The sequence below is a fragment of the Callospermophilus lateralis genome, chromosome 7, assembly GCF_048772815.1.
Source record: "Callospermophilus lateralis isolate mCalLat2 chromosome 7, mCalLat2.hap1, whole genome shotgun sequence".
Lineage (NCBI taxonomy): Eukaryota > Metazoa > Chordata > Mammalia > Rodentia > Sciuridae > Callospermophilus > Callospermophilus lateralis.
In genome coordinates, this window is record NC_135311.1 from 24,606,945 (window position 1) to 24,622,596 (window position 15,652).

The 15,652-nt window shown below is 33.7% G+C and overlaps 1 protein-coding gene and 1 non-coding gene across 4 annotated transcripts in view; both read right to left on the bottom strand.

Annotated features, from left to right (window-relative positions):
* The window catches only part of Magi3 (membrane associated guanylate kinase, WW and PDZ domain containing 3), a 249,114-nt gene that overhangs the window by 61,361 nt on the left and 172,101 nt on the right, over nucleotides 1-15,652 (bottom strand). For all 3 annotated transcript variants that reach the window (XM_076862940.1, XM_076862939.1, XM_076862941.1), the window contains exons 4-6: nucleotides 9,563-9,772; nucleotides 3,778-3,952; nucleotides 480-559 (exon numbers count right to left, since the gene is read on the bottom strand). In XM_076862940.1, coding sequence (XP_076719055.1) covers nucleotides 480-559; nucleotides 3,778-3,952; nucleotides 9,563-9,772 — 465 coding nt within the window. The remainder of the gene's footprint in view (nucleotides 1-479; nucleotides 560-3,777; nucleotides 3,953-9,562; nucleotides 9,773-15,652) is intronic.
* On the bottom strand, nucleotides 8,759-8,862 carry LOC143405415 (U6 spliceosomal RNA). The gene has a single exon (XR_013092112.1). It is a non-coding gene; the product is annotated as a U6 spliceosomal RNA (small nuclear RNA).

Consider the following 15,652-nt stretch of genomic DNA (forward strand, 5'->3'; position numbering starts at 1 on the left):
CTGAATAGTTACTTAGGATTTTTAAAATTTTCTTTAGTTATACATGGGCACAATCTTTATTTTGTTTATTTATTTTTATGTGGTGCTGAGGATCGAACCCAGAGTCTCACATGTGAGAGGCGAATGTTCTACCGCTGAGCCACAACCACAGCCTCAACTTAGAATTTTTACAGTTTGTATTTAGGGCATATGTTAAAAACAGGGAAATTTATTTTTATTAAATTTTTAAAGAGAGAGAATTACAATCCTCATATAGGAGATAAATAAAATTTCTCATAAATTATTTATATGCATATAACATAATTACCATATATGTATATGTATATATATGGCATAATTACCATACTCAGTTGATTATGATATCCATCCTTATTTATGTACACTATTGTTTGTTTAGGGTTTTGAAAAACTCACTAAGCAAGAAGAGTAAGAAAGGATTAAGAGGATAAGCATAGTATAAAAAAATTCTGAATCTCTACCTCCATCTTCACAGTCTTCAGGGGCTTTGGCTTTTTTACAGAGACGAGGATCCAACCAGGTGGTAGTCTTGGTATTGTGGCTGTAGAATAAAGATCTCAATTAGAAATAGCAAAATAAAGAGGAAGAAAAGTAATTCCAAAGCTAAGATTAAAAGTGACTAAAAAGCATATGGTATTGGAACATTTATCTCCTACAGCCTCCAAATTCAATAATTTTATTGTTCTCAGTCTGTTACTTCAAAACTACCAAGTCAGAAAGATAATGCTAGAGGCATTAATTTAAGAATGAAGACTTTAAAGAAGGGATCAAATGCCAAGTACTGAAAAACACTTTTTTAAGCAGTCAAAAACATTTCAAAGGGTGGGCACAGAGCCATAGACTGCATCACCTAGCCAGCTAAGTTACATTTAAATCCTTGCTAGCTTGCTGGCTGAATTTCTTCTTTTCTTCCTTCAGAAAAATACTGTTTCTTGAGTATCTATGGTATATATGTACTGTCCTGGGGTCTAGGAATATAGAGACAAATTATCAGACAGAATTTCTGCCCTCACAGGGACTCCTTACAATAAATAGGATAAAATAAAACAAAAGTTTTAAAGTGGCTGTTTCTGCAACATGCAAGGAAAAACAATGTGTTTGTTCATCCTGCGGGGGTGGGGGTGGGGGAATAACTTGCCCCTGCTTCTTTCTATGAAGCAAGTCAAAGATACTTTCAGAGAGCAGTGTCTGTTTAATTCCATTACAAGCCTGAGTCAGCCAGTTTAAGGTCAGGTCACCATGCAGTAAATAGTAATGCTAAAATGAAACTATCACATTGCTAAGTAGACACTGTTAGCTTAAGTCTCTGAAATACAAAGATATTAAAGAAGAAAAATTTGCAGAAGAATATATAGGATGGCAACAAAATGTAAATTAATTATTAAAGAACTGTTAGAATAACAATGTGAATACGTTTTTTCCTCAGTATCTTTAATATGAGATAAACTCAGTACTCTCTGCCTTGTCCATTCTTAGGAGATGAAGCCAGTGATTTCAGGGCATTAACCATATCTCCTATGCCTTTTCTAACCCCAGAGCTGCTTAGAGAGATATATGAACTTTTTTTTTTTTTTTTTGGTCTGCTGTTAACAGGTAATCTATGTAGAAAAAAAAATGGAGAGTGTTTCTAGAAAGTCTGTGCTTATTTCACTCTTTCAGAGAGATAATCTCCCCAAGTGAAAATCAGTTAAATCAGTTTTAACAAAATAAAAGGAATCGGAACTCAAAGAGGTCTAGGAGTACACAGATGGTTAGAGGGGGAAAAAAAACCCACAACAAAAACCACGGAGGTATCCTGCTAACTCAAACTCAAAACTGCTATATGAAAAAAGCCCAACTTTGATTCCAATGAGCCAAAATTTTATTGATTAAATCAGCAGATACCGGCAATCTTGTCGAATTTTGCCTGATATTTCCCAAGGTTAAAAAAAAAGAGCTGTTTTAGGCTATTCCTAAACTGTAATAACTAAAGACTATGGACCTATGTTAATATTCTTTTCTTACAGATGCAGACTTTAACAGCAGACTTTAACACAAATACACCATGCTAAACACAAATCAAGCATATTGACTATAGCAAACAAATAGCTTTATCTAGAGTAAATTTTCAAGTATTCTAAATATTAACCCCTTATCCAATATGAAGATAATTTCTCCTGCCAGTGTTCTTTGCTGTGTGGAAGTGTCCAAGTCTGATGTGGTCCCACTTGTCTATCCTGCTTTGTTGCCTCTGTTTTTGCTGTCAGAAGTTCCTGCCAAATCCAATGTCATGAAGCTTTCCCCTGTGTTTTCCTCTAGAAAGTTTATAGTTTGGGCCTTACATTTATGTTTTTAATACATTCAAATAATATTAAACTATAAAGAGATTTCTTTTATACATTCTCTGCACCTCCATAACATACTTACTTATCTCTATTTGTAGAGTGAAGTATTGTCAGATCCAATGTCTCATAATCTGTTTCTAAAGATATTTTAGCCACTTAAGGATTAAAGGATTAAACTTAAGGATTAAAGAATCCCTTAAGTTTCTGGGGTGTGGTAGCATACACCTGTAATCCCAGTGGCTCAGGAGGCTGAGGCAAGAGGATTGCATGTTCAAATCCAACCTCAGAAACTTAGGTCCTAAGCAACTTAGGAGACCCTGCCTTAAAATTAAAAATAAAAAAAGACTGGGGACGTGGGTCAGTGGTTGAGTACACCTGGGTTCACTTCCCAATACTTTAAAAAAAAAAAGTATCCCTTAAATTCTATAGAGAGAAGTATATCTTGTTATGTCTGTTTTGTATAATGTTTACATAAATTTATTAATTTCTGCATATGGTAAAGAGAATAACATATACTCAAGATCTATGTTTTTTGAATACTAAATGCTACTTAGTACAGCAAGGTGCTTATTCTATGGGAAGGATCTGGAATTAGAACCATTTGAGGAAACAAATGGTTTCAATGTCCCTCACCTTAATTAACTTCTGAATATATGTTCTTTGTGTGTAGTGCCCAGTCCTCAATACTTAACTGTTATTTGTCAATATTCTATAACTTCACCATATTAATCTTCTAACTCTGAACACACTGCTTTAAATGAGAATAACAAGTGCATAAAAATTTTTAAAAAACTTCATAATGAAACTTTTAGTAAATTATTTGCATAATATTATTCTCTGATGCAAACAACATTCAGTTTTAAGTTGATCTAATCATGTGGTATTCAGTACTTTATGAATATTACATTAATAATGCTTTCCATAAAAATTTTTACTTTTATGCATCTATAGTGTATCAGTTACTCTGAGGATCAGTGAAATTTCTTCCTATATTATTTACCTATATTGTTTGAATACATCAAACCTAAATTCTAGGACTGACAATACTTAGCTAAGATAATAATATGTACTCTGCCATGATGATAATTCTTAAAATGCTCATGAAGTTGGATGATTTACCCTAAAGTTAAAAAAAAGGGCAAAGCTAAGCCTCCTTTATTCTTTACATTTTCCATCATTAGTGACGAGTGTATTTTCAATCTCCCTACTTCTATAAAATCAGAGGCCAAATATATTCTTCCTTTATCCAAGTCAAATAAAATGAAATGGTATCCAGGGAAATACCTAGATTAAAAATCAACTCTTACTTGTATAACAAACATTTTTAAACAAAGAAAAAGAAATGAAAGGCACACAACCAAAATGAGATTAACACCATTCCAGACAATCCTCACAGTGACAGGGCAGATTAGAAGAGATACAGACATTTGCTTACTCAATGAAGTAGATCATCCCCGTGTCAGTGTAGGCCATCTCCCAGTTTTTGGGTAGTGGTTCCAGAGTCTCATCTCTCATCATATAATTTCTAAAGTCCACGGAGCTATTTGTTTGGTTATAACTTGGAACGGTCTTCATCCAGTCAGATGACTCAGAATGCCTCTCTCTGTTTTCTGTCATTGTTCAAAACAGAACAGCATGAAAAGTAGGCAAAGTTATATTCTTCTTTAAGTCCCTCTTCATTTCTAACAAAATGCCAAACATTTTTTATATATGCATATCTATAAAATATATAAACCCCACGAGAGAGCGTTGCCCCTTTGAATTTTCAGGCCTAATCTGCCGGTCCTCTAACGGACCTACTTAACCCAGTGAGGATGAGTGTGCAGCTGCTGTCCCCACTCTAGCGGGTGGGCAGCCATCTCCTTGCTTCCAATAAATCTCTTGGCTGAACCTCTATTTTGGTGTAATAGATCTGCTTTCATTTCATATATATATACACACATACATACACACACACATATTTGTGCAATTATATATTTCAAATTTACTTATTATGTCCACATTCTGCTATAAATTTTGAGATAACAAATAAACATACACAATTCTTTTCATTTACTAATTCACATTAACCCCTAGAGTATATTTGATGCTAGTCTGGGAGAGTAGCAACAAAACAACTGTGGATTCAATTCAGTATAAATCCTAACAGTAGCATCAGCAGTATTTATACATATATATGCATGTCAAGCTCTATTCTAAGTGATTAACATTAACTCATAATTCTCACAGCAACCCAGTATATATTATTACTAAACTCATTTTATAAATTGAGAAACTTAAAAGACAGAGAGGTTAAGTTAACTTAGTCAAGGTTAAATAGTCATTAAATAGCAAAGCTAGGATTTTTTTTATATACTTTATTTTTATTTATTTATTTTTATGTGGTGCTGAGGATTGAACCCAGTGCCTCACATGTTCTAGGCAAGCGCTCTATCACTGAGCCACAAACCCAACCCCAAAGCTAAGATTTGAATCTAAGTGGTCTTTGCTCTTAACTGCTACACTAAGCTGCTCATACATTTAAAAACCACTTTTTTAGTTGTCAATGGACTTTTCATTTTTTAATTAATTTATTTATATGTGGTACTGAGAATCGAACCCAGTGCCTCACACATGCTAGGCATGTACTCTTGCACTGAGCTACAACCTCAGCCCATGCTCATACACTTTTAAAACAGGTCTTTAAATAAAATTTGTCTTTAAAAATTATACTCAATTTGTTGCTAGAATTTAAATGATGTTACACAATAATATCATTGTAAAAACTTCAAACTGCAGGCAATGACTAAGAATCAGAAAATCTGAGAAAGGCCTTAGATATCATTCCCTATAGTATTTCAACTCCAATATCCTTTATCCAACAAAATCATACAATTCATTAATCTTTCTACTTATTAATTTTCACTTTCTCCACCCTCTACCCATTTCCCTATTGCTCTTCTTATCCAACTTAAATTCCAAGATCAACCACTATAATCACTTCCAAGTACTCCTGATTCCTTTGCCTCAACCTGACTTCATCACACTTGCCTGGCTAAACCATAACTCTGCTTTTTCCACCTACTCAATGCTAGCACATGCAGTTGAACATAGACAATGCTAAGGAATTCAGCTTAAATTCATTATCACTAAACTCAGTGGATATTTAATGATACATGACAATCATAGTACACTTCTTCAATTGATTCACTCTGACACACTCCTAGTTAAATATTTTATACCTTCCTTCTCCTTCAGTCATCTACAGTAGTCCTCCTTTTCCTGAGGGTGATATGTCCCAAGACCACGCCCCCCCCCAGTAGATGCCTGAAACTATGAGTAGGAATGAACCCTATATACAGAATACTTTGTGTCCCCCCCATATACACATACCTATGATAGTTTAATTTATAAGTATGTACAGTAAGAGACTAGCAGTAACCACTGGTAATAAAAGTAGAAAAATTATAACAATATACTGCAATAAAAGTTTTATAAATGTAGTCTCTTTCAAAATATATTATTATACAGTAATATTTTTTTTACTGCCGTCAGTGTGGATAACTGAAACCATGGAAAGTGAAACTGCAGATAAGTGAGGGCTATTGTATGACTTTCCTCTTATCCTTAATTTCATTTGGTGACCCTGTTTCCCATTTCACCAAGAAAATGGAAGCAAGCAGAAGAGAACTCTGCAAATTCCCACCATTCTGTCTATACAGCAACTATACCCATTTACTTCACCATCTGTTACTTCCTGAGAATTGTCCATGTTCCTAGCTAAAGCTAATCCCCATTTATAAATATAGACTGTCCCCTCTTGCCTACAGCAATTCTCTCATTCTCATTTTCTTCCCTATTTATTAGATCATATCCAGCCACATAAAAACATGTTATTCCCAAATTCCTTAAAAACAAAATAATTCTCCTTCTCTTCTGGCAACCATCTCATGTCTATCTTTTCATTCCAAACTACCTTGACAGAGTTTATAATTGCTACTCCCACTACCACTCTTTCAATTCTCTCAGACCTTCTCATCAAGGCTTTTTAACTTCCATTAAAAACAAACAAAGAAACACACAAAAACCCTGTTACTATCAAAGTCTCCAATGTTGTCCACATTGCTAAATCTAATGATCAGTTCTCAGTTCACATCTTACTTGTGCTCTCAGCAACATCTGAATGGTGTATCACTTTCTTCCTTGTATACTTAGTGACCCACTAACTGGTATCCCTGTTTATACCCTGCCATCCTGTGTCTATTCTCAACACAGTATGCAGAATGAGTCTGTTAAATCTGTTGTGTACTTTTTTACTCAAAACCTTATCATAGTTTCTAATTTCAGTTACAGCCAAAATTATTCTAAGTACCTACAAGACCTTGCGAAATATGCATTCCTCCCCACTCCTCATTATTTGACTGACCATACTGGTTTCTATCCTGCTCTTCTGTCTTCCATCTCTCTGTTCCAATCACACATAGTGCATTGTCTATGCTGCACTGAACCACACTGGTTTCCTTGCTGTTGTCTGAATATTGCAGGCATGCTTCCAACTCAGGGCATTTCTCTGTCTGGAAAGCTCTTCTCTCAGATATTTAGAGTTTATTTATTTCTTTCAAATCTTTTCTGCCTATTTAAAATTGCAAACCCTGACCTATTTCTTTTCTTTTTCTTCTTCTTTCTTTCTTTTTTTTTGGTATCAAGAATTGAACCCACTATGCCACATCTCCAGTCCTTTTTATTTTTGAGAGAGGGTATTGCTATGTTGTTTAGGGTGTCCCTAAATTGCTGAGGTTGGCCTCAAATCCATGATCCTCCTGCCTCAGCCTCCTGAGTCTCTGGGATTACAGGTGTGTGCCACTATGCCTGGTTTGACTCCACTATTTCTCATCCATTCTCCTCTGCTTTACTTTTCTCTTTTGTACCGGCTAACACGTCACCTGATATTCATTTATGCAGACCACTTCTGACTCTCTTGACTTTCCCATTATCAGGTAAAGTCCATCAGGACAGGGGTTTCTGTCTGTTTTGCTCATTGATTTATTCCCAGTATTTAGTACAAATGACTAGCTAGCAGTTAGTAGTTTAGAAGGCACTCAACAAATATTTGTTGAGTAAATAAAAAATAAACAAAACGCATGATTTATTTTCTATGCACAAAAATAAAAAAAAAAGGTACCTAAAATAGAAATCAATCTGGAAGGGAGTTACATTCTTGGGAAATAAGTATTATGATCTATAATACTTCTAATATAGTTCCAAGTGATTGAGTAAGGGAGTTTGTATAACATCCAATGACTTGGGAAGATGCTGTTTGTTATACTTATTTTGGAAAAAAATTTTAGCATCACTACATAACATATGTCATCCTATGTGGGCATATTAGCAACCTTTGGGGTTAAATCTTTAGCAAGATATAAAATATTTATTGATGTATACAAATAAGGCACTACCTACCTTTTCCCTACTTCTACTCCTTAACAATTTTCTGGTTTTTCATTTAAATACTTGAAATATTTTCTCTTACAAAGAAATATATAACCTAATGTAAATATCCTGTGGTACCTAAACACAATAGAGAGTGTACAAACTGACTCCCACACACTCTTGGATGTACTCCCTTTAAATATTAATATCAGAGTATGAAACATCTGGTTTAACAACTGTCTTACATGACTAGCATAAACTATTGATATTACAGATAGGTTTATCTCTTAGGGAATCACAGTGATCACCATAAAGCTCTGCATTTGGATGTTAAAAATAAAAAAGAATCTTCTTTTCTCCTAAGTCAAGAATATATAATTCCATATTGGGACAGATTCATGGTCTCTAATCCTAGTGTTCACCATTTTAAAATATTAACAGAATTAATTTTGTGGGACTGCAAATTTGACATGAATAGTAAAAGTCTATCATATCATATTATGATATGATAATTTCCCTTAGTAATCTCTAAAGAATTAGGTATAAATTTCCTTAAACCTTTCCAACCCCAATTTCAGCCTTTACACCCAAATATATAATGTAATTCTTTTAACATTAAACATGTTATGTGGCACAACTGTGTGAGAAGTTAGAATGATAAAATAGAACTCCCAATCTGGAGAGGGAAATAAACAATGAATATATTAAAACAATAAATATAATGTAAATGGCAATTTTTTCACATGTGAAAAATATTCTTTATTAATTTATCTCATTTTATTACAAAATGTATGTTGGAAACAATTTGAATAACCTACTTGTGGTATTTTTGTTTGTTTGTTTTTGTTTTTAAACCCCTGGCTTCAAGGACTGAGAATCTCCCTATCTTTTACCAAGTATTGGGAAACATTGATTATTGTAGTCAATAGGTTATCATTCTGCTATTTATTTTCTCTTCTCAAGCTCTGAAAAAAATGTCCTCTGTATAAATTAAACAACAACACCAAAAAAATATAGAATGCTTCACAAATTTATGTGTCATCCTTGGCAGGGGCCATAATCTTCTCTGTATCGTTCCAATTTTAGTATATGTGCTGCCAAAAGTAAACACTAAATGGCAAATTTTAATAACTGATGAAGAAAAGATCAAGGTCCTTTGGGAAAATGATATGGAGATGGGGACATGAACAATTTTTTTTTTTTTTAGTTCCTACTTTGTACCAGGCACTGGTTTTGGTACACTCCCAGTTACAAACTTAAGAATCACAGAATTATTTAGGGATACTGAATAGGATATTTCACCACCAAATTTCTGTTGGTTTTATATGTAATAAAAAAAATAAGAATATCAAAGCAAAAAAAGAAAATTTTTTGAGTGAATTCAGAATTTAAATAAAAATATTAACAAACCTTTTGGATAATTTTTACTGGCATATATCTAAACTTCCAAGTACTTTTGTTTGAGCTAAAGGCTAGATTATAAAACATCTATATTTTGCTTTTATCCTATAAAATAGGACGTAAGTCAATAAGATTTCCCTTTTCCAGAGTCAAAGATGAACCTCAAATATTTTAAGGAATAGAGTAATGGCATATTATTTTATTACTGGTAGTTTTTCATACATTTATTAAAATTGGGACAACCCATTTTAGTTTATAGATGGTCTACAGAAATATACATTACTCTACACACAGCCTTCTCAAAACATTGGAAGCTTTCCACGCTTCAGCAAAAATTTTACTACTTCCAATGAAATGTCAGTACAGCCAACCCATAACATCCATTAGAAGTCGTTCATCTGTTTACTGACCTGTGCTTCCACTGCCATTAATAGCATCCTTGTCTTCATCTTCTTCCTCTTCAGGAAGAGAGCTGTCCATTCTTTCCATCTTGCTGACAGATGTTGTTCGTTTTCTTTGGGATTCTGTGTCAAACTCATTATCAAAGAGGACCTGATCAACTGGATCTGGCTGGAAAGGGCTGGGTTCTGCTGGAGGCTTGGGAGTTCCATAGAAGTTTCCTGAAGTGGACAAAATAATAGCAGCTGAAATCTTCATGCTGAATTGACTCAGAATAATATGGCCTACTGTATATCCCTACCGTTTCTTACACTGAAGTTTTGGAATATCTACCATTGTCCAAAAGGTTGACCTAAGCACTCCTTGTGAGAGAAGGAGGTAGAAATAACAGAAAGAACCCATTTCTCAAGAGCCCTTTAACATATATCATCTAACATTTGAATACTACTAAGGCCAGAAAGTTGATTGATCCTCCCTCCCTCCCTCCCTCCCTCCCTTCCTTCCTTCCTTCCTTCCTTCCTCCTTCCCCGCCTCTCTGTCTTGATTATTGCTCCTACAAGACTTGCTTTACATGGGCTTTGAATTAGGGCCTAACTTGTAAATTTAAAAGCATCAAAGCTGTCATGTAAGACGAACTAGTACAAAAGGTGGGAGCTAAAGACAATAAAAATAACTCAAATAATTTTGTTTTAATATACATAATGTATTACTTTAGTAAGATGAGGAAATATGTGGGCAAAGGATAAAGTTAAGAACTAAGCAGTTTGCAAAGAAATATGGATTGCTGATATAATTTTTACCTTAAAAATTTTTAAATTTTCTGAGCATTCTAATTATATTATCTGACAACCTATTGAACAAATAGTGACATTATTAGTCTAATTCAATATTGGCTTATTCTCATGAAAGCAAGAAATTAATTTTCTCTTGAGAATCAGTGGTTTTTGCAGTAAAAATAAACATTCCAGAGTAGAAGGAAAACAACTGAATATCTTCTCAAATTGTCAAGTGGCTTCCTTCCTTGAGGCAGCCCAAAACAATAGGAAAGCACAGCTACATTAACAGTGTGTAGCTTCCACTAGGTGTGACCTTATATTAGTTGTTATGCTAATTTTATAAAAAGTAAATATGATTAGAAAGTAAAATACTAATGATATTTTATTTTAAAAATCCACAACTTTCAATCAAATTCTTTGAAGCTAGGGAGATAATTAAGACGCTCATATATATAAGATCAATTTATGAGGTAGATGCATTTTTTTCCTGGGTAGAAAAAAATCATAGGTTGCTCCCTGTAGTACTAAGACTCATTTACAAATAACACAGTTAACCTTAGGTTGGGAATGTTTGAGGGAGAAAGTGTCAAAATTAATTCCTGAAAGTTTAATTTTGAGTGGTGTCATTAAATAGTCAAGACAAAACAATAAACTCAAACTAAAAAACTTTTCAACTACATCTGCCTCTCCCACTCAACTACTCCCTTGTTTCCAAATCCATGTTTGAAATGGTTGCTTATTTCACAAAGATATATGCAAAAATTTGTATTAACCCACTCCAGACTTTGCAAATTTCCTGGGTCCTAAGTAAAAAAACCAATGGAAAAGCAGGTTAAGGCTGGGAAGCAGCTCAGTGGCAGAGCACTCTCCCAACTATGTGAGACCCTAGATTCCATACCAACTATAAAAAAAAGAAAAGAAAAAGAAAAAAAACCAACAACATGGGGCTGGGGTTGTGGCTCGGTTGTATAGAGTGTTTACCTGGCATGTGTGAGACACTGGGTTAGATCCTCAGCACCACATAAAAATAAATAAAAAATAAAGGTACTGTGTCCAGCTAAAAAAATTATATATATATATATATGTGCACATACACACACACACACACACACACACACACACACATAAGGAAAACCACTACCACCAACAAAAACACAAATACTGGTTACTACTTCTCTGGGCAGAGAGTACAGAAATAATCCAAATAGAGGGGTGGCCAGGGAATAAAATATTCTAGGATCTCATTTTTCCTTTATTGTGGCCAATAATCATACTCTGAGGGAATAAGGATATATCCTGTGACAGAAATAAAAAGTCCACTTTTCTAAGGATGATGGTAGTCATCCACAGTCACTAAAAATTTTATAATTATTATCTAACTCTAGAAAGCTTAACTTTTTCCTAAGGGGAAAATTGGAAAAATGCAAGATATTAGAGCTGCTATCCATAATCACTGCAAAGATTTCAAAACTTCAGAATAAATTTTGGCAGTTTCCTTGTTTAGAAAGGTAATCATTGCATATACCTATAATTCCAGTGGCTTGGAAGCTGAAGCAGGAGGATTGCAAATTCAAAGCCAGCCTTAGCAACTTGACAAGATCCTAAGCAATTTAATGAGATCCTGTCTCAAAATAAAAAATCAAATCAAAAGGGCTGGGAATATGACTCAGTAGTTAAGCACCCCTGGGGTCAACCCACAGTACAAAAAAAAAATTAATCATTGGGCTTAGTAATCTTAAACCATTGATAAATATTAACATTCCAGATGGCAAGGTATAAAATTCCAAGGTTTGTAAACCCTGACTGTAATTACTAACAAAAAAAAATTAAAAAAAAAATTTTTGGAACTTTTCTTTTTCTTCCAAAGGCTGTTACACTTTTATAGTAGAATTACCAACAATTAAATAATTCAAATATACATAAAATTATAGATAACAATATTAGAATCATATTAGAAATATATATTTTATTTATATGTTTACATATATAAATATTTATATATTTATACTTATTTACATACACATTATCCAGATAGTACCACTGCAAGATTTCTTTGAAATTTTCCTTCTTTCTTTCTGAGGATATACATACCTAATCGCAAATACAATTGAAGCCCTAATTTCCTGACCAATCCTTCCCACTGCCTCCCTGAGGTGTCCTGAAGTTGGTACATGTCATTCTTCCTAAATACTGTATACATCTAGGGTATATATACATGCATCCATAACAAATAAATATTATTGTTTTCATCAAAAGTCTGAGTGTTTTCATAATTTTTCATTATTTTCATAAAGAATATATTGTACATATACTTTTGTAACTTTCTTTTTATTCAATTATATTTCAAGAACATATCCATGTTATATTTATAAACATATTTTATTCAACTTCTGTGTAATAAATCCATAAATCATAAATCCATCTTTATGAACAAAAAATGCATTTTATTCATTCCCCATCTACAGAAGAGTTATTTCTATTTCTATTCTGTCGCTATTTCAAACAGTGTTATAACGAATATTTCTGACTCCTGTGTACATAAATACATGGAAAACAGTTTCTCTAGGGTACATATCTAGAGAAGGAACTGCTAGGTCAGTTACTGAATTTACCAGTTATTGCCAAAATGTTCTCCAAAGCGACTGTACCATTTTATATTCTTGCCAACAATGTATGGAAAATTCAATTTCTTGCAATTATTAGACTTATTATTTTTTTTGCCAATCTGATAGGTGTGAAATGAGGTATGATTGTTAAGCCATGTGTTGTAGCACACACCTGCAATCCCAGTGACTCAGGAGGCTGAGGCCAGCCTGAGAAACTTAGGGAGACACTGTCTCAAAATAAAAAAGTAAAAAAGGGGCTGGGGATATAGTACAGTGGGCAAAGCACCTCTGAGTTCAATCCCTAGTAGCCAAAAAATAAAATTAAATATATAATGTTTTAATTTACATTTCCTTTGAACTAAGCACATAGTAGACAATAACTAAAAATATGCAATATGCCACTTTATCATATACCAAGTTCTTATGCTTCATGTAGCCAAAAAATAAAATTAAATATATAATGTTTTAATTTACATTTCCTTTGAACTAAGCACATAGTAGACAATAACTAAAAATATGCAATATGCCACTTTATCATATACCAAGTTCTTATGCTTCATGGATGCAAATCTAAGAAAGTATTTTTGTACTTTAAGGACAGAAGACTTTGTAAACAAAACTTCAAAAGCACAATTATAAAAAAACAGTAATGAACTGATGTTTAATTTTTTTAAAATTTATTTTTTAGTTATAGGTGGATGCAATATCTTTATTTTATTTTTATGTGGTGCTGAGGATTGAACCCAGTGCCTCACACACGGTAGGCGAGCGCTCTCCCTCTGAGCCACAACCCCAGGCCCTGATTTTTAAATTTTAAAAATTCTGTTTAATGAAGAAATACAAGACAAGATTAACAGGTGACAGAATGGGAGAAAATATCTATATCTAGTAAGAGAGTAATATCTAAATATCTAAGGAAAACCCATAAATCAGAATATGACTGAGATCTCAACTTGGGAAAAAATGAACAAAGAAAATGAGTGTAGTGCATAATTTGCAGAAGTTCAAAAGACTAATAGGCACATGGAAAAAATGCTCAGACTCTCTTGACTACCAGAGAAACTAAAATTAGAATGAGATACCACTTCTATAACCATTAGATTGGCAAAATTATGTAACTGAATAATGACAAGTACTGGGAGATGGTGCCATTATTATAGCTGCTACAGAAACCTTTGTGTACTTCTAGGGAGAAAAGAGACTGGAGAGGCACTAAAACTATTTCATCAGACAAGGATACATACAGTCTACAAGTCAATAACTCGGCTCTTGGGTATATATTCCACAGACATTCTCATACATTTGTAAAAAGACATGTGAGAACGTTCATCTTTACTTATAGTAACAGGGAGTTTGAGGGAAGGCCATCACTAGGAGAATAATTAAGTGCAATGGATTACACACAAATACAGTATATCAACATGGGTGTATCTAAAAACAAAGTAATAAATGAAATGATAAAAATCTGAATGATAAATATATATGACACAGTTCAGTTGTAAACAATAAATATGCACACAAGACATAATATACATTGTGCAAGAACACATACAAAAACATACATATTAAACACATCAGAATGATTAATTATAAGAGGGAGGCTATCTGTGTAAAAGTCAAAACAAACAAGCAGCTGTCCTTTCCTCTAACCCTTCACTGGCAGTCTTCTCTGAGGAAGGTATTCCTATTCATTTCTTTAAATCCTTTGTTGTTGTTTTCTTCATAACAATTTATAGTTTTTTGTTTTTTTGACTATTTTCCCCCACTAAGAGATAGGATTAAGGCAGTGGCATTTCAGTCTTATTCATCCCAGTACTACTAGGCTCTCTTACAGTGTTCGGCACATAGTAGGCACTTAACAAATGATTGCTGAATGAATGAAATAGGACAAAATGAATGAGTGAATGAATGAATGAATGAGGGAGTCATGGTAGCTAATCCCAAAAAGGATAGTTAGATAAAACTTGTCAGGTAAAAAATGGCTGAAGATTTTAAATAGGAGAGGGACATGATCAGAAGTGTGCTTAAGGAGGATCAGCATGGTACCAATGGACAGGCTGGATTGGACAGAGGAAGAAATTGAACATAAGAGACCAACTGCAATAGGCCAGACATGAGCTGATCCAGTAGGCTTCAATGAGATAGTGAAGGTGAAAAGAAGGGCATTGTGAAAGTGGGTACAAAGGAAGAAATGACTAGATGTGGTAACTGACTGAAGTGAAGTGCAAGAAAAGGGAGGAAGTAAATGATGACTCCACTGTTTTGAGCTTGGGGTACTGCTACAGAGAGAAATTATGAAGAATTAAAATGCAAATGTGGATATGTTGTATTTAGGGTTAGATATTATTCATCATTATCTGAGGCCCTGAAGATAATATCAAGTAAGAAAGACATGATCACTACTATCAGAGTTTATGGAATAGGCAATTGTAATAGCATGATAAAGCAAAGATGGAAAAGTAAAGGGTGCTATGGAGTGGATAAGCTTGCCAGGAAAAAAGCATGTTAGATAAGGAAAAATAAATAGGCCTAAGAGAATCATTTAAAAATTGAAACTGATCTCAACTGTACTTTCTGGAATCAAGTAGGTAGAGATATTAAAAGAAAACCAATTATTCTGTTTTTATTGCCCACCCCCCAGCAAGTTATATGTTCCCTTCTCCAAGATAGTCAAGGTACATACAGGTTTTTATAAGTATACAGATTTTTATTCCCAACC